The sequence below is a fragment of the Nansenia antarctica genome (genome assembly GCF_963989245.1).
Source record: "Nansenia antarctica genome assembly, chromosome: 12".
Taxonomy (NCBI): domain Eukaryota; kingdom Metazoa; phylum Chordata; class Actinopteri; order Argentiniformes; family Microstomatidae; genus Nansenia; species Nansenia antarctica.
Window position 1 is genome coordinate 20,069,783 of NC_137682.1, and position 22,500 is coordinate 20,092,282.

The 22,500-nt window shown below is 47.6% G+C and overlaps 1 protein-coding gene across 1 annotated transcript in view; it reads left to right on the forward strand.

Moving 5' to 3' along the window:
- Window positions 1–22,500, forward strand: part of myripb (myosin VIIA and Rab interacting protein b) — a gene marked incomplete at both ends in the record, with an annotated part of 123,247 nt that overhangs the window by 45,400 nt on the left and 55,347 nt on the right. Inside the window, one exon of the mRNA XM_080543620.1 lies at window positions 11,668–11,889. Within this exon, the coding sequence (XP_080399746.1) occupies window positions 11,668–11,889 (222 nt within the window). The remainder of the gene's footprint in view (window positions 1–11,667; window positions 11,890–22,500) is intronic.

Here is a 22,500-nt window from a genome sequence, read left to right on the forward strand (position 1 = left end):
CTCTCTTCACCCCCCCCCCCCCCCCCACCCCCCCTCACCGTTCCTTCTCCTGTGCGTAGCGGCGTAATGACACACAGCGTGCTTCACTGCTGCCCTCCACGGACATGCTCCATCAGTCACAGGAGTGGGAGACCTCTGGAGGGTGGGGGGGGGGCGGTCCTTATATACCGACGACAGTACAGAGACTGGCCTTATTTACTGAAATGCCACTTAGTTCAGCGGGCTCGAACACAAACGGGTGGCTGTCACGCTTCTGAGGAGATGGATGGGGGGCGGGGGGGGGGGCAGCCTTAGTACACATGCTTGATGGTGTGGAGCAGAACTACTGTAAAATGGGGGGGTGGCGGGGGGTGGGGGGGTGGATGGAGGGATTATTTCTTCCTCCTTAAGAAAAGAGAAACTCCTTCTCCACTCTCCGTGTATCCCTCTATCGTTCCCTGCTTCTTCTCTCTCTCCACTCTTCTCTATCTCTCTCTCACACACTCACACACTCACACACTCACACATACCACACACCAGAAGCCCTACTGTATTATTAGAGTATTCTCTCTCTATCTAGGCTGAGAGGATCCTGCTGCCTGTGGTTGCTGAGTACAGCAACTCTCTTCGCCACACTGAGATCTTAGTGGGGAGGAGATTTCTCGGTTCATCTCACGGTTAACATGGCATCAGCACCACCCACTCCACCTGCACGATTCATCCTGAGAGGAGGAGGGGGAGGGGGGGGGGGGTGGAGACCACAGCTGTGTGGAGGTTATGGAGAGAAATGTAGAGGATGGGTGGAAGGAGAGAGAGAGAGAGTGAGAAAGAGACACAGAGGAGGGAGAGAGAGAGAGAGACAGAGGGAGAGAGAGAGAGAGAGAGAGAGAGAGAGAGAGAGAGAGAGAGAGAGAGAGAGGGAGAGAGAGGGAGAGGGAGAGAGAGAGAGAAAAAGAATGGAGGGAGAGAGGGAGAGCCTTCTCCCAGCTGTGGGAGTCATCCAGAAGTCATCCAGCTTGTGGGAGATAGCATAACATATGATGATTGACTCACTTAGACATCACATATGAAGTAAATCACCCTAGAGATGGAGGCAATTACCTCATGGGCTGATTCACCTCTGCCTCAACTTGCTGACGGGGATGTTTCCCTGGTTCCTGTAACTACATTTGATATACTATTATTTACCTTGACGTTAGCTTAGCGTGCTAGCCTGTTAGCCCAGCATTTGGTGGAGCGATGCGTTTACCTTGACGTTAGCTTAGCGTGCTAGCCGTGTTAGCCCAATTTTGGTGGGAGGATGCATTTACCTGGACGTTAGCTTAGCGTGCTAGCCGTGTTAGCCCGGCTTTTGGTGGGAGGATGCATTGACCTTCACATTAGCTTAGCGCACTGTTAGCCTGTTAGCCGGGTTCTATTAAATGAGCTAATGTCCCAGGAGAGGAATCATCCAACAAGCAGCTGCCATCCCTTCCCCAGCTGGGACCCAGCCTCACGACCTCCTCCTCAATCAACAGCACGGAGACAGCCCCCTGATAGCTGGGCGCCGATAACCCCCCCCCCACACACACAACCCCCCCCCCCCCCACACACACACACACAGCTCGATTTACAGCTGTCGCGTGTCGCTATCTGCTGATTCACTGCAGAGAAAAATAGGTGAGGCCGAGATTGTCTAGTCTGCTCTGCTCCAGCATAGGAAGTGATCGTAGAAAACAAACAGGAAGTCAACAACCTAAAAACGTTCACCTCCTGATCCATTGAGACCCGATTACGTTCCGGGCCTTTGACAGCAGATTTGGGATCAACTTACCACCATCCCGCCTTAACCGTGATCAGCTAAAATCATACAACTGATTCTGGTCTAATCTGAAGAAGAAGGAGAAAAGAACTGGAAGTGTGTTGTTGTTGTTGTTGTTGTTGTTGTTGTTGTTGTTGTTGCGTTGTTGTTGTCAGAGCTCAGGGACAAAGAGATTCAGCTCACATGATCCCACCCTCGTCCACCTGTCTGTCCCCTGTCTGTCCCCTGTCTGTCCGCTGCTCTGTGCCCCTTTTTTTGGAGGGAAACAGCCCCCTTGCCTTTCCATAAGGGTGTGCATGGCCCCCAGTACAGAGAGATTAAAAACCGCCAGTATTGATTATGTAGATGAGTCACTGCACTGTATTTACCAATGAGCACAAGAGCGTTAACAGTGCACTAAGGGGAACAGCAGAATGCTAATTGAGTACGCATATTTAAAACAGGAGTTTAATGACAACGTGTTTACGGCTGCTTGGCGCATTGGGCAGAGAAAAAGCTTCTGTTAGTGATAAACCCCTGCAGCTAGTAATTGTTTAGTAATTCTTCCTCTCTCTCTCTCTCTCTCTCTCTCTCTCTCTCTCTCTCTCTCTCTCTCTCTCTCGCTGTCTCTCTCTATCTATCTCTGTCTCTCTCTCTGTCTCTCTCTCTCTCTCTCCCTCTCTATCTCTCTCTCTCTCTCTCTCTGTCTCTCTTTTTCTCTCTCAATTACATTTTCGATTTTAAATGGCTTTATTGGCATGGGAAACATACGTTTCCATTGCCACAGCAAGTGTGAAGATAAAAACAAAAGAATGTAATTACATACAATTTAAGATAATAAAGAAATGATTAAACGTATTTACAGTCTTATGGCGGTTGTATTCCATTGGACGTCCTTTTAGTGTGAAGTATGTCGTAAGACAGTCTGTCTTTTCTTGGGAGCCAGGTCTGCCTGTGGCGGCCTCTCTCGATGCGAAGGCTGTGTGTTCAATGAGTCTGTACATCGTCAAAAATGTCCTCAGCATTGGATCTGTCACAGTACGCAAGTATTCTGCCACTGTGTATTCTCTGTTTAGGGCCAAAATAGCATTCCAATTTGTTCTGGTTTTTGGTTGATTCTTGCCAATGTGTCAGGTTTTTTCTTCTAATTTGGTTTAGTCTAATAGGGTCTCTGTCTATCTCTCCCTCTCCCTCTCTCTCTCTCTCTCTCTCTCTCTCTCTCTCTCTCTCTCTCTCTCTCTCTCTCTCTCTCTCTCTCATCCACACGCCCACGTGAAGCTTAGTCCCAGGTCTGCTTCCCTGTCACAACACACCAAAACAGGAAATCAAACGCAATATCTTGTCTGTCTCACACACACACACACACACACACACACACACACACACACACACAAAAGGTTCTTTGAAGTCAGAGGTTTGAGAGGATGCTCAGACGCTGTCTGTTAGTTCTGCCTGTGTGCACGTGAACCTACACGGAGGAGCTTGTTTTGTTTGTTTGTTGTTTGTTTGTTGTTTTGTTGTTAAGTCAGCATGTACATATCCCCCCACCTAGATAAAAGTATACCCCATTAAATACAACTTTAGTGCCGTAAAGGTGTCTCATTCCTGTAGGTGCAGTAATGCTGCATATCGGCCCAGGCCCAGTCTGACTGCAGAGGGCAAACGATAAACATTCTCATGCATTGGGAATGAGTTAGAGAATGAATTATCGACTAAATAGTAAAGTAAAAGCTAATGAAATGACTCTGGCCCCAGTTAAACGCCACACAGGAACCTGTTAAAGATACGTATTACCCCAGCCACGTTTTATTCATAGCTTCATATACATAAAGTACATACTGTACATACAGGCATGCACACCAACGCACGCACGCACGCATGCACACACACACACACACACACACACACACACACACACACACACACACACACACACACACAGTGCCTCATCGTAAGCATGTTTAATTCATGACAGCAGGTTGGGGAGAGTGCGGTCCCCTTGGCAGTGTCTGACCCCAGACGTACGTGAGTGTGTGTGTGTGTGTGTGTGTGTGTGTGTGTGTGTGTGTGTCTGTCTGTGTGTGGAGGATGGGCGAGGTCATTGACTGCTCACTACAGTTGTGGTTCCTAGTGAGTGTGTGACAGAGTGAGTGTGTGACAGAGTGAGTGTGTGACAGAGTGTGTGTGTGACAGAGTGAGTGTGTGACAGAGTGAGTGTGTGACAGAGTGAGTGTGTGACAGAGTGAGTGTGTGACAGAGTGAGTGTGTGACAGAGTGAGTGTGTGACAGAGTGAGTGTGTGACAGAGTGAGTGTGTGACAGAGTGAGTGTGTGACAGAGTGAGTGTGTGACAGAGTGAGTGTGTGACAGAGTGTGTGTGTGACAGAGTGAGTGTGTGACAGAGTGAGTGTGTGACAGAGTGTGTGTGTGACAGAGTGAGTGTGTGACAGAGTGAGTGTGTGACAGAGTGAGTGTGTGACAGAGTGAGTGTGTGACAGAGTGAGTGTGTGACAGAGTGTGTGTGTGACAGAGTGTGTGTGTGACAGAGTGAGTGTGTGACAGAGTGAGTGTGTGACAGAGTGTGTGTGTGACAGAGTGAGTGTGTGACAGAGTGAGTGTGTGACAGAGTGAGTGTGTGACAGAGTGTGTGTGTGTGACAGAGTGTGTGTGTGACAGAGTGTGTGTGTGTGTGACAGAGGTTATTTAAAGATATGGGGGGTATTCCATGAAACTCGATTACAGGTAATTCAGGCTTGTTTTCATAATTCGCGATAATTTCAGATCGAGTTCCGTTCCCTGAATGTGGCTGACATAATTCGCTGTTGCGTTGCTATGCAACCAATCCTTAAGAACAAACCTAGTAGTTACAAGGTTTACGGTGTGGTGGTGTAGCGGTGGTGTAGCGGTCTAAGCACTGGCCACTAGTGCATGCTGCCCACCGGGGACTGGGTTCGAATCCCAGCTCGCCAGATCCGGATATGGCCGGGGCACACACGGGGAGCGGCATATTGGGCGGCCGCTCCCGAGGGCGGTATAGGAGTATTTCCGGACAAGGATCCGTCGCGCAACAGTCTCACAGGCGGAAACAAAATCCCTAACGACAGTTCCTCAGGTGTCTTTTTGGAAATATTAGGTCCCACCTTTTACGAGATAGATAGATATATCGATATTTTTTTATTTTTATAGATAGTTGGATAGTGTGCTAGGTAGATAGCTAGATAGATAAAAAGTCCAGTTACAATGCTAGAAGAACATCATTTACTAGTCAGAAAAGCTTAACACCGTTGTAGTTAAATTAGCCTACACCATCATTTTAAACATACATTTTTAGATTAGATTCAACTTTATTGTTATTGCAGAGTACAAGCATCAGACAACGAAAGGCAGTAAAAAGTGTATGTCAGAAGCGGGATTTGTACCGTCTTAAAAGAACACTATGATGATGGCAGCGGCTAATACCACTGTTCTGTCCTGCTGCTAATATCACCGATATGATATCAGTAGTGAATGGTCATAAAAAAAAAAGGACCAAAAAACAATAAGTAGGGGCTAGTATTACGTACGCATTTAATCTGTCAGCAATTTCTTGCCGAACCATTTCCCTCGCCTTGTTAATTGCAGAGCACTGCCCTGTCATTTTCCAGTCATAGTATCTTCTTTTCGACACTCGGCTATTCTGGGCTGCTTATTACTCTGTGCGCGCGCCCAAATGGAGAATTTCCAAACCGGACTTGCGTGAACATTGATGACACAAGGCTGATTGTAATTCGAGGAATCACTTGAGGCTTGAATCCCAATCGAGAGTTGCTCGAACCAGGCTTTTGTTTTTAAACATGAATGTACTTATCAACGTACGTGGAATACCCCCCTGGTCTGTGAGAACATTCAGATCATGTTCACCTGAGGTGAGTGTAGGGAGAGAGACGGTCAGAGAGAGTTCCACATCACAGGCAGCCTTTTTTCTTTTTTAAGCTAGTTTTTTCTGAGTGGAGCAGTCCCACTCATATCTTTAATTTTATTGGACAGATATAGTGAAGACAGACAGGAAAGTAAGAAGAAGAAGGGAGAGAGGGCATGTCAGCAGGGCATGGGCCGGATTCAAACCTTCGAACATGGGCATACGTGTGCAGTGTAGACCGCGGTGCTAGACCACTGGACCACCCTAGGCCACATCACACGCTTTGATCAGGCTTTTTTTTTTTTACTGTTGATGGGGACAGGTGTGGGAAAGGGCTAAGCTTCATGATGTTGTGTGTGTGTGTGTGTGTGTGTGTGTGTGTGTGTGTGTGTGTGTGTGTGTGTGTGTGTGTGTGTGTGCTGTGAGTGTTTGAGTTTGTGTCCGTGTGTCTGTGTGTCCGTGTGTGTGTGTGTGTGTGTGTGTGTGTGTGTGTGTGTGTGTGTGTGTGTGTTTGAGTTTGTGTCCATACGCGTGTGTGTGTGTGTGTGTGTGTGTGTGTGTGTGTGTGTGTGTGTGTGCGTGCGTGTGTCGGTGGATACTGTACGTGTCTGTGGAGGAGACGTGCACCAAGGAATACAACCTTTGGTAAACAAGGTAGTAAATCCCGGCGCTCCTGATGAAATATCTGTGCTCTGGTCTTTTCCTTGCTGTTATCCAGACACAATTGATGGTCCCCAGATGCTGTGAGTTAGCAGAGGGATGTGTTACAGTCAATGTGGGTCTCTCACATGCTCTCTGTAGCCCCAGGGCCCTACCAACCACACTAGACTTAGGATTCAAATGTATATCAGTCACACTCCAATTGGATCCATGACATTTGTATGTGTGACGTTTGAAAAACCTTTGTTGCATGCATTGATTCCACATGATGTTGGAAACATTCCTTTGAGATTCTGGTCCATGATGACATGATTGCATCACGCAATTCATGCAGCCTGATTCTCATTCGAGGAATCACTTGAGGCTTGAATCCCAATCAGGAGTTGCCTGAACGAGGCTTTCCTTTTAATCGTGAATATACTAATCCAACGTACGTGGAATACCCCCCTGGTCTAGCCTAGCATGCTAACCTTCACAACAAGGCACCTGGTCTAGCCTAGCATGCTAACCTGTAACTTACGTTTTTTTGCATATATATAGGCGCTGTCTGTTGTGCTGACATACAGTTTAGTTCCGATTGAATAAAGCAAATGTCTTCAATCCGCAGAACTTAAATCATTCAATGGCCAGGGTCTCATCTCACCCACAAGACCCCAGTTCACCTCAGAGTCTCAGGCTGCTGTAGCTGCATTCATATTTCCGTACAACAGGCTGGAGAGTATTACCAAGTCTTAACTTCCAGTGGAACGGCAGAGCATGAATGTGAATGAAGCAGAAACCCTGGGTATGTGATGAAATATGCAGAGGTGGATTGGAGGGTGTGTGTGTGTGTGTGTCAACTCAAGGCATGGGGATCTGGCTGTCACACACACACACACACACACACACACATACACATACACACACACACAACAAATAAATTGTGTGTGTGATAGCCAGTCTTGTCCATGCTTGAGTGTCTGTGTCTGTGTGTGTGTGCGTCTGTGTGTGTGTGTGTGTGTTTGTGTGTGTGTTTGTGAGTGTGTGTGTGTGTGTGTGTGTGTGTGTGTGTGTGTGACGGCCGTGTGACAGCTGCCCACCTCTCCTGAATTATTCACCACATCAGCAGCACCAGACCTCCATCTGCATGGATAAAAGAGGAACCTCCCCGCCTAGGAGGAAGACATTATAGAGACCCTCACACACACTCACACACACACACACACACACACACACACACACACACACACACACACACACACACACACACACACACTCAAATACACAAACACACACACACACACACTCAAGCATGGACAAGACTGACTAACACACACACACACACACACACACACACACACACACACACACACACACACACACACACACTCAAGCATGGACAAGACTATCACTCACACACGATTTATTTGTTTTGTGTGTGTGTGTGTGTGTGCGTGTGTGTCTGTCTATGTTTGTGTGATAGCTAGTCTTGTCCATGCTTGAGTGTGTGTGTGTGTGTGTGTGTGTGTGTGTGTGTGTGTGTGTGTGTGACAGCCAGCCTCGTCCAGCTATAAGTACGGATTGCGTTCCCCTACTCTGAGGTCATTAGTGGTGGTGTGGTGGTGATGAGCGCGGGGGGACAGTCGTTTGGGGACGTTTATTATGTCTAGTTAAAGCAGGAAGTGAGTTAATGCAAGGGGACGGCAGGCGTGACCGGCCTCCCTCCCTGTCCTTGGGTGTGTGTGTGTGTGTGTGCGTGTGTGTGTGTGTGTGTGTGTGTGTATGTGTGTGTGTGTGTGCGTGTGTGTGTGTGGGTGTGTGTGTGTGTTACCCAGCTCATTTACTGTAATGGCTTATCAGTGCTACTGTATCATCCAACTGGGCAGCTCATCCAAAGTCATTAAGCCTCCGTGCTCGTGATTTGCAATCTCACACGAGCACACACTTTATGATACCCCGGGCCCTATTCAATCAAACACGGTATGTGGGCGTCGCAGATACTGTTAGGTTCAAAAAGAGTGACCCTTTTTGTCCTGGTCTCAGAAAATAGCACGTTTGAAATGGTGTTGCTCTTTGGTATGTTCTTTGTTTTTTTTCATTTTGGTATATAAGTTATCAAACTTTCTTATGAATTCTATCACGGCTCTGCGTCGGTCCTGGAGTTGAGATTCAGTGTTCATGACTCCTGCCCTTCTCATGCCCTTCTACTCACATGGATGTGTTTATTTATCCACCGCTTTGGTTGATCTTTTGATGTGGTGTGTGTGTGTGTGTGTGTGTGTGTGTGTGTTGTGTCGTTTTTGTGTGTGTGCGTGCGTGTGTGCGTGCGTGTGTGTGTGTGTGTTATTAATATACCATGGCTAATGATGCAATCAGTGAAGCAGCAGAGGATCTGCTGGAGGAAGAGTATTAATAACTGAGGGATACAGTAGATTAGATTCCTGCAGGCAGCACACACTGTCTCTGTGGGCTGGTCTATACGCTGGCTTCAGCTCTCTGTGGGTTGGTCTATATGCTGGCTTCAGGATGTGGGCTGTTTGTTGTTTAAATAATCCCATTCTTTCAATGATAGATCTATCTTGTCTTGACAGGTGCATATGGATGAATGGGTAGAGGTTGTGTGTGTGTGTTTGTACAGGATCAATGAAAGCTGTGTGAGAGTTTCCCAGAGCACTGTCTGTAAATCCTGGTGGAGAAAGAGATGCTTGAGTCATTTATTTTGGGACCAAGACAAGAGCTAAACCCACCCCTTTCTCTCACCTGTCTATACGCCCTGAGGGCTCTGTGTGTTCCAACATACTGTAATACTGTGATACTGTACACCAGGGGGTGGCTGGGGGTGGTAGGAAGTAGAGGATGGGGCTCACTACGGGACATGTATCTGGGATCTACCTCTCCATCACTCTGAACGTGTTTTTCTTTGAGTTTGAGTTTGAGTTTTTATTAGGACCTCTTTTAGCCAATGGCTAATCTAATTAAAACATTGCAAAAATCTGTATTTCATTACTTCATACACTTTCAGTACATGTCAATAAACCTTCTGAAACATGGCATTAAAACACATTAATACACAATACATAACAATAGCAGAAAAGCAATACATTCACTTCACAAAGTGAGTTTTGATGTGTTTCTTGAAGTCTCTCCTAGGTAGGCCTCTGAGAGAGGCAGGTAGCCTATTCCATAAAGCTATTGCTCTGTAAGAGCAAGTTAAACATACTGTATGTATGTTTGTTTGAACTGTGCTGTATATCGTATGTTTGGAGAGACACACTCGTGGGCAGTTTACAGGCCTCGTACGATAAGCTGTATACAGTCATGTAGGTGTACTGAAATCCACAATTTGTGACTAAATCAAATCCATTAGCTCAGGAGTTTCTAGAATTTCCATTGGTTTAAACTGTGACTGACAGACCAACTTTAGCCCCGCCCATGGTGGTATGTGTGACAGATCCACACGCGTTCCATGTTGTATGTCATTGCGGCCCTGTTTAGTACATCATAAGATTAGATTACTTTAGATCAGATTCAACTTTATTGTCATTGACAGTACAGTTACTAAGACAACGAAGCGTAGTTTGGCATAACCAGATGCAAACAGTGTGGTATGACAGTATATAGTATTACAGTGAGTATAAGTAATTGAATATAAAAAGTCAATATAAAAAGTCAATATACATACAGTCAATATACATGCAATGAATATCAATATGGTATGTACAGTTAAGATGATGATAATGATCGCAAGCTTGGCAGATGTCGAAGTGTCCTTGGGCAAGACACTGAACCCCAAATTGCTCCCAATGAGCGGGCCGGCACCTTACATGGTAGCTTGTCGCCATTGGTGTGTGAATGTGTGTGTGAATGAGTGAATGAGAGGCCGTTGTAAAGCGCTTTGGAATAAGGCGCTATGTAAGTCAGTCTTTTTTATATGGTGGATGAACCATCATAATGATTCATTGTCTCTCATTCTTTAGGTTTCAATTCTGAAATAGTTCCACGGGATCAAACAGTAACCGAAAGGAAAATAATGGATACTAGAATGTCAAACCAAGACCTACATTGTGGTCTAAAGTCGATTCATACATGTGTTTGTGTGTGTCTTATCCTCATTACTGTATACGCTGATATCGAACCAACCTGTTATTGTTGGACCAAAGCCCTAGTTCGATTAAATGCTCATCATTAACACAATTTATTCAATGCCTGTGTGTGTGTGTGTGTGTGTGTGTGTGTGTGTGTGTGTGTGTGCGTGCACATGCGTGTACGCGTGCGTGTTTATGCTAAAGCCTCCCCAGTCGCTGACCTTCAGCTTCATCGCTGTTTAATGATCATCATCGTCATCATCGTCATCATCATCATGCTGGTCATTAAACAGGAGCGTGATCGGTCATTAGGGAGAACACTCCCCAGGGGAGATGAGAGGTAGCGTGGGGGAACCACTGGAATAATTCATTTGATTTGTTATTCGTCATAATTCATCAAGGTGGTGTGTCCGTTGGTAGGGGATTAGAGAGGAGCCCAGTTGTCTTACAGCTCACCCTCAGTGATCACCTGGTGTTGTTACCTTGGGAACAGGGGAGGCTGGGAGAAGTAGAAATCGGAGGACGAGCTCATTGTACGTACACACACAAACACACACTCACACACGTACTGTACACACCCACATGCACTCACCTGCATACATTTTAAATGCTTTATTTATGTCCACAAAAATGTACAATATCTAAAGGACATAAATACTATCAGTGCATTTTGACATTATGAAAACAGTCAGTTACAGTAGTGCTGAGCCAACAACCAGTTATGCCTACACATAGGATGTTAATCACACCAAATGATAACAGTGGATTGACAGATACAGTATCAATATTGTAAAACAGACAGTATCCAGCTCATGGGTACAAGAAGCACCGCCTTCTCCTTATTGAGCGTCTACCAATAATAGCAGATACTGAGCAATACTTTTATACACTTATACACTTTTAATACACACACACACACACACACACACACACACACACGCACACACGTTCGGGTTTGATTGATGTGAGAACACAAGCCGCGACAGGCGCTCCGATTGAAACGCCCGCCGTCACGTTAACGAGATCAGCGTAAAAGAGAGAGAGCGGCACTCTTTCTTTTTTCTTCTTTTTTTTTTTCTTTTTCCTCCACCGTCCCCCCAATTATTCTGCATCTCCTCTCCTCCGCCCTCCGCCTTCTCACATTCCACCTCTCATTCAGACGCTCGCTCACTCTCTCTCCCCCCTCCCCCTCCCCCTACCCTTCCCTCTCCCACTCCCCCCACCCCCCCTCCCTCCCTCTCTCTCTCTCTCTCTCTCTCTCTCTCTCTCTCTCTCTCTCCGGCACAGTGAGATGAAGCAGGAGCTGGCGGAGGAGGGCAGCAGATGCTCCATCCTCTCCAAGCAGCACCGCTTCAACGAGCACTGCTGCATCCGCTGCTGCACGCCCTTCACCTTCCTGCTCAACCCCAGGCGCCAGTGCCTGGACTGCCAGTACAACGTGTGCAAGACCTGCAGCACCTACGGCAAGAAGGAGAAAGCCTGGCTCTGCTCCGCGTGCCAAAAGAGCAGGTCAGTAGACAGTAGTTGTTGAGGAGGAGGAGGAGGGCACGAGGACCGTGGTACTCTGCCTGGCTGGCTGGCTGGGGAGGGGAGGTGGAGGGAGGCTGGGGAGGGGAGGGAGGGAGGCTGGGGAGGCTGGGAGAGAAAGGGATGGGGAAGGCTAACCGGTGGGAGAGAGGAGGGTGGGATGGATCAGGGAAAGAGGAGAGGGGTAAGTAGAGCCGGACAGAGAGAGAGAGAGAGAGAGAGAGAGAGAGAGAGAGAGAGAGAGAGAGAGAGAGAGAGAGAGAGAGAGAGAGAACACCGGCTGGGGGATAAAGAGGGATGGGTGAGAGAGGAGGGGAAAACACCGGTAGGGAGATCTGGGGAAATGAGGGATGGAGAGAGAGAGAGAGAGAGTCGGGGGAGAGTCGGGGGAGCGAAGAGGGAGGAGAGTGCATGGGAGAGAGGTACGATACTACTGTGACGGCTCCTACTGTACTGACTGACAGCGCTGGCTGGACACAGTTAGTTTCGGTGAGTGTGGAAAGAAAGGGGGGGGGGGGGGGGGGAAGAAAGAAAGGAAGAAGGAATATTTCAAAAGAGGGAACTGAGAGAGAGAGAGACAGAAAGGGAGAGAGAGAGACAGAAAGAGAGAGAGAGAGGGATTTGAAGGGGATGCCATGTGGGTGTTGTGGAAGGGTGTAAGAGTAGAGGGATTTAGCGGAGCTTTTAAGGATTGGCGGTGGGGGGGAGAGGGGGGAGAAGGGAGGAGGAGAGAGAGAGATGCTTTTTTTGGCTGCTGTGGCTGCCTCTGCAGCTGTTGCTAGTGTGTGTCCACGCCGTACGGAGGTGAGAGTCTCTCTCCCTGCTGTCACAGCCACAGGCTCTATCTACACTCACGGCAGCACGGGGCGAGGGTTTGAATTCAGTTCATAGTAAAGCCTCACGCCAGAGTGGCATAGCACAGGAAGAGGCTGTGGTGCTGTGTGAGGTTGTGTGAGGCTGTGTGAGGCTGTGTGAGGCTGTGTGAGGCTGTGTGAGGCTGTGTGAGGTTGTGTGAGGTGTGAGGCTGTGTGAGGCTGTGTGAGGCTGTGTGAGGTTGTGTGGTGTGAGTCTGTGTGGTGTGAGGTTGTGTGGTGTGAGGGTGTGTGAGGTTGTGTGTGTGTGTGTGGTGTGAGGTTGTGTGTGTGTGTGTGTGTGTGTGTGGTGTGAGGTTGTGTGGTGTGTGTGTGTGTGTGGTGTGAGGTGTGTGTGTGTGTGTGTGTGTGTGTGTGGTGTGAGGCTGTGTGGTGTGTGTGTGTGTGTGGTGTGAGGTGTGTGGTGTGTGTGTGTGTGGTGTGAGGTGTGTGGTGTGTGTGTGTGTGTGTGTGTGTGTGTGTGGTGTGTGTGTGTGTGGTGTGAGGTTGTGTGGTGTGTGTGTGTGTGGTGTGTGTGTGTGTGTGTGTGTGGTGTGAGGTTGTGTTGTGTGAGGCTGTGTGGTGTGTGTGTGTGTGGTGTGAGGTTGTGTGGTGTGTGTGTGTGTGTGTGTGTGTGCCGCAGCCTTTTGACGGTTCTTTAGATGTGCATGTGTGGAGGCGCCTGGGGGGGGGGGGGAGCGTGTCTATGTGGGTGTGGGTTTTTGTGTGTCGGGAATGTGTACGAGAGAGGCAGAAAGAGAAGGAGATAAAAAGTGAGAGAATGTGTGTGTGTGTGTGTGTGTGTGTGCAGGTGGTGGCGAGTGAGGATATTACTGATTATGACGAGGCGGGGAGAGGAGAGAACGTGACGTGACCTTCACTCTCCCTCGTTCTTTATTTGGTTCTGTCTCCCATTCGTTCTGTGTGTGATTGATTCTGCTGCATAGTATTGAGTTAGACCCCCCCAGCCCAAACTCAAGGTTTTTTTTACGAGTGGAGAGGAGAGGAGAGCTTGTTATTGATCTGGTCAGAGAATCTCCTCCTCTCTCTCTCTCTCTCTCTCTCTCTCTCTCTCTCTCTCTCTCTCTCTCTCTCTCTCTCTCTCTCTCTCTCTCTCCCTCCCTCTCTCTCCCTCTCTCTCTCCCTCTCTCTCTCTCCCTCCCTCCCTCTCTCTCTCTCCCTCTCTCTCTCTCTCTCCCTCTCTCTCTCCCTCCCTCTCTCTCTCTCTCTCTCCCTCTCTCTCTCTCTCTCTCTATCCCTCTCTCTCTCCCTCCCTCTCTCTCTCTCTCTCCCTCTCTCTCTCTCCCTCTCTCTCTCCCTCTCTCTCTCTCTCTCTCTCTCTCTCTCTCTCTCTCTCTCTCTGTGTACTACCCCAAGGCAGGGGTGCGCTAGCCTGCTAATGATGCTAATATATATATATAGAGAGAGACATCGATTCATCCTCCTCCACTTTGTAATATTCAAAAATATTCTCATAACATAACGCCTCAGCCCTTAGTCACTGGTGGAGACAGGATATGAACCAGGATATGATGCGTTCCTAAGCAGCACTTTTCATTACTGCTGTACTGGGCCTGCTAACCCTAATCACAACATCATGAGGTAGAAGATGTGATGGCGATTCTAATACACAGTCGCCAATTGTTGTGTGCTGTTCAGCTGTGTGCTAACTCTAACTAGGAAGTCATCACTCTGTGTCTGTGTGCGTGTGTGTGTGTGTGTATATGTGTGTCTGTGTTTGTGTGTGTGTGTGTGTGTGTATATGTTTGTGTGTGTGTGTGTATATGTGTGTCTGTGTTTGTGTGTGGGTGTGTGTGTGTGTGTGTGTATATCTGTGTCTGTGTTTGTGTCTGTGTGTGTGTCTGTGTCTGTGTTTGTGTATGTGTGTGCGTGTGCACGCGTGTTTGTGAGTGAGTGTGTGTGTCTGTGTGTGTGTGTGTGTGTGTGCGTTTTCCAAACATCCACATAAGCATACCACACATCCCTGTAGAACGAAGCACCGTGCCGCCCGTACGAATGTGTCCTCAGTGATAACAGAGCCAGGGTGACTGACTAATCGGTCGCCAGACCTCCATCGCGTGAAACAGACGGAGAGTGTTCTCCCAGTCGTCTTATCTAACGGGCGTGCGAGGAGGAGAGAGGAGAGAGCCGCACGGAGGAGCTTCACACGCACACAGGCTGTCCGTCACCAACACCTACGGCCGGCCGGTCGGTGAGCGTGGTCGCCGAGGGATACGATCAGCCCACTGGAGCAGCTTGACGCCGGTGAAACGCTAAACGCTAACAGCCTCGCTCAGACTTCTCAGACAGGGTGAAGTCAGGCAAAAGAAATGATGGAAATGTGAGCAGGATGTATTTAACACTAGAACAGCTGTGCCTTTTTACCTACTATAAGAGTCAAATGACCCCCTCTTGACAATGCTCAAGCTGCTATTTACACACGACGACCACTAGTTGGCCGCTTGCCGCTTGTAAATTAGCCTGCCTCCTACACAGAAAAACTGCAAAATAGCTTTATACTATCTTATCCTGATGTAATTTTGAAAATGGAAGGATACTGGGGTGGTAGAACGCACATATCTAGGAAAAGTCATGAAAGGAGGGTCCTGAAATTTGATCGAGTGCAAGTATAAACAATGTTTTTACTCACAGTTTACTCACAGCTTACTCACGGTTTACTCAGAGAGAGTATTAAGTGTCTTGCCTGTTACAAGTTTATCCATACACTCACCGAAGACTTTATTAGGAACACCTGTACACCGTCTCATTCATTCAGGTGGTGTAATGGTGTGGGGGATGTTTGTGTCTTGGCACACTTTGGACCTGTTAATACCAGTCAGTCATCGCTTGAATGCATTTACATTACATTTCACATTTTAGCAGACACCTTATTCCAAAGCGACTTACAATCGATACATTTGACGAAGCAAGTGAATCATCAATTCACCAGTCGTAGCAGGAAGAGTGATCTAGCTCAGGCCCCGGGCCATTGGCAGGCGTCGTGGTAGAATAATGATTTTAGTTTAGTTTAGTTTAGTTTTGTTTCATTTTTTAGACACAGTGTTTTTTAGACACTGGAGAAACAGTACAAGGGGGGCAGAAGAAGTCTTAGGAGACACAGTATGGGGGAATAACAGGTGTCTCAGGAGACGCAGTGCTGGGGGGTAGTAGATGTCTCAGGAGGAGCAGTTAAGGTGTCGCCTGAAGAGATGGGTCTTCAGTCTCTGGCGGAAGATGGGTAGTGACTCTGCAGTTCTGACAGCCGAATGCCACAGCCTATTTGAGTATTGTTGCTAACCATGTATATCCCTTCATGGCCACAATGATACGATCATACCCATCTTCTAATGGCTACTTCCAGCATGACAATGCACCATGTCACAAAGCAAAAGTCATCTCAAACTGATTTCATGAACATGACAGTTCAGTGTTCTTCAGTGGCCTCCCCAGTCACCAGATCTGAATCCAGTAGAACACCTTTGGGATGTGGTAGAACGGTTCAAAGTTCAAAGTTCAAAGTTTATTTTATTTGTCACGTGCATATCGTACAGGTACAATGTACAGTGAAATGTTACTGCCGGCTCCTAAGATGTGCTACAATTCAATTTCACAGCTTGGAAGTGCACCTGAAAAATCGGCAGGAATTGCGTCATGCAATCATGCAAGAATCTCAAAAGAATGTTTCCATCCTCTGTTGGAATCAATATCATGAAGAATTGGGGCTGTTTTGAGAGCAAAGGGAGGCCTTACGCAGTATTAGCATAGTGTTCCTAATAAAGTGTTCGGTGAGTGTACTTCCCTATGAGTTGTTGGCAGGCCTGACCATGTTGACTTGGGTGAGATACAGATACTGTAGAAACTGAATGGTTTGTTACAGTCACCAGGGAGGCTGTGTGGAGGTAGACATCGGAGGACGGGCTGATTGTCATTGGAGGGAGGAATCGTATCAAACGTGGTTCGACGGTAGAGGTGTGTGTGTGATGGGAGGGTTCTAGGTTTAGGTGTGTGTGTGTGTGATGAGAGGGTTCTAGGTTTAGGTGTGTGTGTGTGTGATGGGAGGGTTCTAGGTTTAGGAAGGCTGAGACACACACCTCTGTAGCGCCAGGGTTGTCACAGTACCCGCACACACACACACACACACACACACACACACACTCACACACACACACACACAAACACACGTACACACACATGTCTACACATACACACTCACACACTCACACACACACACACACACACACACACACACCTCCAGTCCACACATATACACACACATTCTCTGTCGTAGACACGCACACAAACACAAACTAACACAAACACACGTACACACCCATGTCTACACATACACACATACACACACACACACACACACACACCTCCACACATATACACACACACTCTCTGTCGTAGACACACACACATACACACACACACACACACACACTGTCCCCACTAGTCCTAGGTGAACGGGCACATTGAGTGTGACAGCCATGACAGTGTATGGTCCAGTCATATTAGCGGCCGGCCCGTCCCCACGAGAGGTGCTCACACCCCAACACCCCCGCTACAGCAGGCTGAGACACACACACACACACACACACACACACCCCAACACCCCCGCTACAGCAGTCTGAGACACACACACACACACACACACCCCAACACCGCCGTCACAGCAGGCTGAGACACACACACACCCCAACACACTCCCTACAGCAGGCTGAGACACACACACACCCCAACACCCCCGTCACAGCAGGCTGAGACACACACACACACACACGCTCTTCACACTGTCTGGACTCTCTAACTATCCCTCCCAGGAGTCACTTTGTTTCTCTCTATCTCTTTCTCTCTCACACACACGCACATACACTCTCTCTCTCTCTCTCTCTCTCTCTCTCTCTCTCTCTCTCTCTCAGATACTTTTACTATCTCTAGACCTTCTCACAGGCCAGAGGTCTCTCCAATTACCTTCAACATCATTAGATGATGTTTGGTTAATGTCATAACTGATGCTGTGGATGGATGGGTGGGTGGATGGGTGGGTGTGTGGATGGGTGGGTGTGTGGATGGGTGGGTGGGTGTGTGGATGGGTGTGTGTGTGGATGGATGGGTGTGTGGATGGGTGTGTGTGTGGATGGGTGTGTGTGTGGATGGGTGTGTGTGTGTGGATGGGTGGATGGATGGGTGTGTGTGTGGATGGGTGTGTGTGTGGATGGATGGGTGTGTGGATGGGTGTGTGTGTGTGGATGGGTGGGTGGATGGGTGGGTGTGTGGATGGGTGGGTGGGTGTGTGGATGGGTGTGTGTGTGGATGGGTGGGTGGATGGGTGTGTGTGTGTGTGTGGATGGGTGTGTGGATGGGTGTGTGTGTGGATGGGTGGGTGGAAGGGTGTGTGTGTGTGTGTGGATGGGTGTGTGGATGGGTGTGTGTGTGGAACGGTGGGTGGATGGGTGTGTGGATGGGTGTGTGTGTGGATGGATGGGTGTGTGGATGGATGGGTGTGTGGATGGGTGGGTGTGTGGATGGGTGGGTGTGTGGATGGGTGGGTGTGTGGGTGGATGGGTGTGTGGATGGGTGTGTGTGTGGATGGGTGGGTGTGTGGATGGGTGGGTGTGTGGATGGGTGGGTGTGTGGGTGGATGGGTGTGTGGATGGGTGTGTGTGTGGATGGGTGTGTGGATGGGTGGGTGGATGGGTGGGTGTGTGGATGGGTGTGTGTGTGTGGATGGGTGTGTGTGTGTGGATGGGTGTGTGGATGGGTGGGTGTGTGTGTGGGTGGGTGTGTGGATGGGTGTGTGTGTGGATGGGTGGGTGGATGGATGGATGGGTGGGATGTTTGAGAAATGCCTGTGTTATGTGTTCTGGAATATAATAATCACATAATCTCACACAACGGTCCCGGCACATTTATGTATGATGACGAGATTATGCCATCCACTATATGAGTGACCATATTATGGTACGTGAGCATGCAAACTAACATACAAGCACACACAGATGTACACATGCCTACACTCACATGTGCACCAAGACGCACACAGACACACATGCTGACATACACACACACACACAGCCCCCCCCCCCCCCCCCCCCCCCACACACACACACACCCCTCCACACACACACACACACACACACACACCCACACACACACCCCTCCACACACACACACACACACACACCCACACACACCCCCCTCCACACACACACACACACACACACACACACACACACACACACTGTACACATCCATCCACAGCATCAGTTATGACATTAACCAAACATCATCTAATGATGTTGAAGGTAATTGGAGAGAACAACCCCTGGCCTGTGAGAAGGTCTAATAGAAATGGACAACGGCTCGCTGGGTTGGGAGCAGACACACTCAGCCCTCAGATGTAATTCTCTGCCTCCCCTCTATCGTCAGGCTCATCTGAAAGGCCAGACGCAGCAGACAGACTTCCTGATTGGCTCGGGGAATAAAGAAACATGGTGAATCCCCACAAGCGCCTCTCTCACGAGACACTCAGATACTCCCAATTGTTTTCATTACACCAATCACCCTCCTGTTGTCGTCGTCCCCCCCCCTCTTCTATCTGAATGAATGAATGATCTTTATTGTCATTGTAACAGGTACAACGACATTTAAATGCAAACCCTAGGTGCTAACAAACAAACACAGTGCTAAGATAATAAAAAACAAGAATGAGACATAAATAGACATAAATAGGGGGGATATAAATAGGGGGATAAGTGATGGGGAGGAATCTGAGAATGTATCTATTATGTAAACTTATATACTTATATACACGATATGGCCTATTCACAGGGGGTATATAGACAGGGGGGAGTTAGCATGTAACTATGTACTTTTATAAACATATAAAACCTATAAACATAAACATATATAAACATATAAGCATATGAAATAGTCAACTTATATACAGTGTATGCACACTGTCACTTCGGCTGTTGAATCAGAATCAGAATCAGAATTGCTTTTATTACATCGATGTACGGACACAAGGAGTAACATTCTTGGGTTCAGGTTCAAATAGGCATTGGCATTCCAGTAGAAATACAAAATCGATATAATAAGATAATATAATAAGCAGGATGTGGCAAGATGTTGGAGATAAACGCCGCGCCGTTAAAGACACCGAGCCCTCACACCCTCAGGTTATGAATTGGGCAAAATGTTTTGATCTTTTCAGGACTTCTAGTAGGATATGACATTAAGCAGAGGGGACATGTTCTCGTCTCCTTTACGTTTCGTATCACGTTCGTTCTGGCCCGTCTCTCTCAGACGTCCGCGGTTTCAGCGAGTACTAGTCGGTACAGGAGATGTTCGCGTGCGTATCGCGTACGCTCGCTTCGACGTGAAGATCCCATATTTGTGATTAAAAAAAAGGATGTTTTATATCTAGGTTTCCATGTCATTGTCGTGTCTCAGGTTTCCAACTGTCTCATGTAAATCCTCTATGCCAAATGCTCTAAGACTAGCATACACCCAGTTAGACTAGCATACACCCAGCTGGCTCTGAGCTGTGTACGATCAGATTGTGACCTCTCATATCTGTCTGTCTCCTGTCTCCAGCTGGGCTGGTGTCTACCTCTACAGGCATCAGGGTCTCTGGTATTCAGCAGACAGGCATGTCATGTTTGGTTAATGGACTGTGGATGGATGGAGGGTGGGAGGGAGGATGGGGGGGGAGGGAGGATGGGGAGGAGGGAGGGAGGGAGGGAGAGATGTGGTGTGGTGTTAGTGAATGGCAGGGTGTAGAGCTGGGTTTCCGTTAACCGGCAATTACGGTCTTTGTCCGGTAAAATTTGGTGAGTCCGACAAGTTGAAAAGTCGTCGGACATATTGTCCGGTGAAAATAATTCCCTTTGAATACAATTCGCTAAAGCTGGCTGGGTGCGTTCGTAAACACGCTCTGGAAATCCGATCAGCACTCGCGGAACGCCTCTCGTCCAATCGAACGACTCGGTCGCTCTGTGACATCGAAGCCAGCGTGCGCTCCGGCGCTCTCAGAGCGTGTTTACGAACGCACCCCTAGAAGTTTCCAGCCAGCTAGCTGAAGCTGCTACACACACCAGAGCCATGGCGACCGAACGGCAAGTTAAACAACATACTATAAAAGTGACATTGTTTTACTCATTACTCATACGTTTGTTGTCATTCGGCGGTGCTAATAGTCGCTTTCTTTTTTAATTTATTTAATTTATTTTATTTTAGCAGTTTCCCCGAAAGTTAAGTGTTTGTTTTTATATCACTATTTGCACTTCTGGTTAGATGCTAAACTGCATTTTGTTGTCTGGTACTTGTACTCTGCAATGACAATAAAGTTGAATCTCACCTAATCTAATCTAATCTAATCTAAAATAATCTAAGATAATCCCATCACTATTACTCCCTATTTTCATCAGTGTTTCAATCCTTGAATCTGTGATGGAAATCAAGCAAAGCCACTTCAAGTCTCCCCACCACTGACAGCGCTGGGTGTGCCTTTCCTTACACTCTCGGTTATTCCCTGTGGATTTAAAAAACGGTGTTTTGGTTTCTATAATGTGGTCTATTCTCAGTGTTGACGAGCAGCTCAGGGGGCTTTGAGATGGCTAACAGCTAATTAAAGGAGTAATTCCACTCAAAAGGGTAGAAGTAAGATGACTGTCTGTCTGTCTGTCTGTCTGTCTGTCTGTCTGTCTGTCTCTCTGTCAGTGTGCTGGACTACCTATGACTTCCATGGTACCTGGGAACGCGTTGTCGGAGAGAAACGCCCTCTGTACAAAGGACCTACTGACCAAAATCCCTGTTCCCCGTAGCCTACATGCTTGCACTGTTACTGTTCAATAAAATGTTATACATCTAGACATTGTGGTATTTCTTTATATACGTATCCCAGACTGCCTATCAATTGTTTCTCAATAAACAGTTATGTTCTTCCCATTGTCATACTCCCCGAGCTAAACGAAATGCCTTCCCAACCAGCGAGACTTATAGAAATGACGTTGTTTTATTGATAAAAAAAAAAAGGGTAAAACTGTAAAGAGAAAATAGAAAACTCACATTAATCCCAAACAATTTAACAAACTTCAGTTAACGTAATGTGGAGTCCGTTCATTGATCGATGCTGTCTGTTCAGTTCCCAGTGAGGCGCCCGTTCAGTGCTGGACCTGTTCAGCGCTGGATTTGACGCATGGCATAGCGCGCATGCGTCAAATCATGTTATATTATTATATATTATATAGCTCGCATCTAATCGTATCGGATGAGAAATAGACATTAAATGGCATATATAGGCCGCTACACAACAGTAATCACCGCGACAAACAGCTATATTAGATTTGGAGAAAAAAAATATATGATTTTGAAAAAAAAATTTTTTATTATATTTTAATATGATGACCGGAATATATCACGTTTGTCCGGTAAATCGAATTCTTCACGGACACGATGTCCGACGGCAAATTTTTCTAACGGAAACCCTGGTGTAGAGCGACATGCCCTGTGAGCCCTGAGTGCTTTTACCACTGAGGCTAAGGAGGAGAGGACAGAGGGAGGGAGGGAGGGAGGGAGGGAGAGATGGGGATGGTTATCGGCTACAGTGTGGTGTTAGTGAATGGCAGGGTGGAGATCAACATGCCCTGTGAGGCCTGAGTGCTTTTACCACGGAGGCTAAGGAGGAGAGGACAGAGGGAGGGTGGGAGGGAGGGAGGGAGGGAGGGTGGGATGG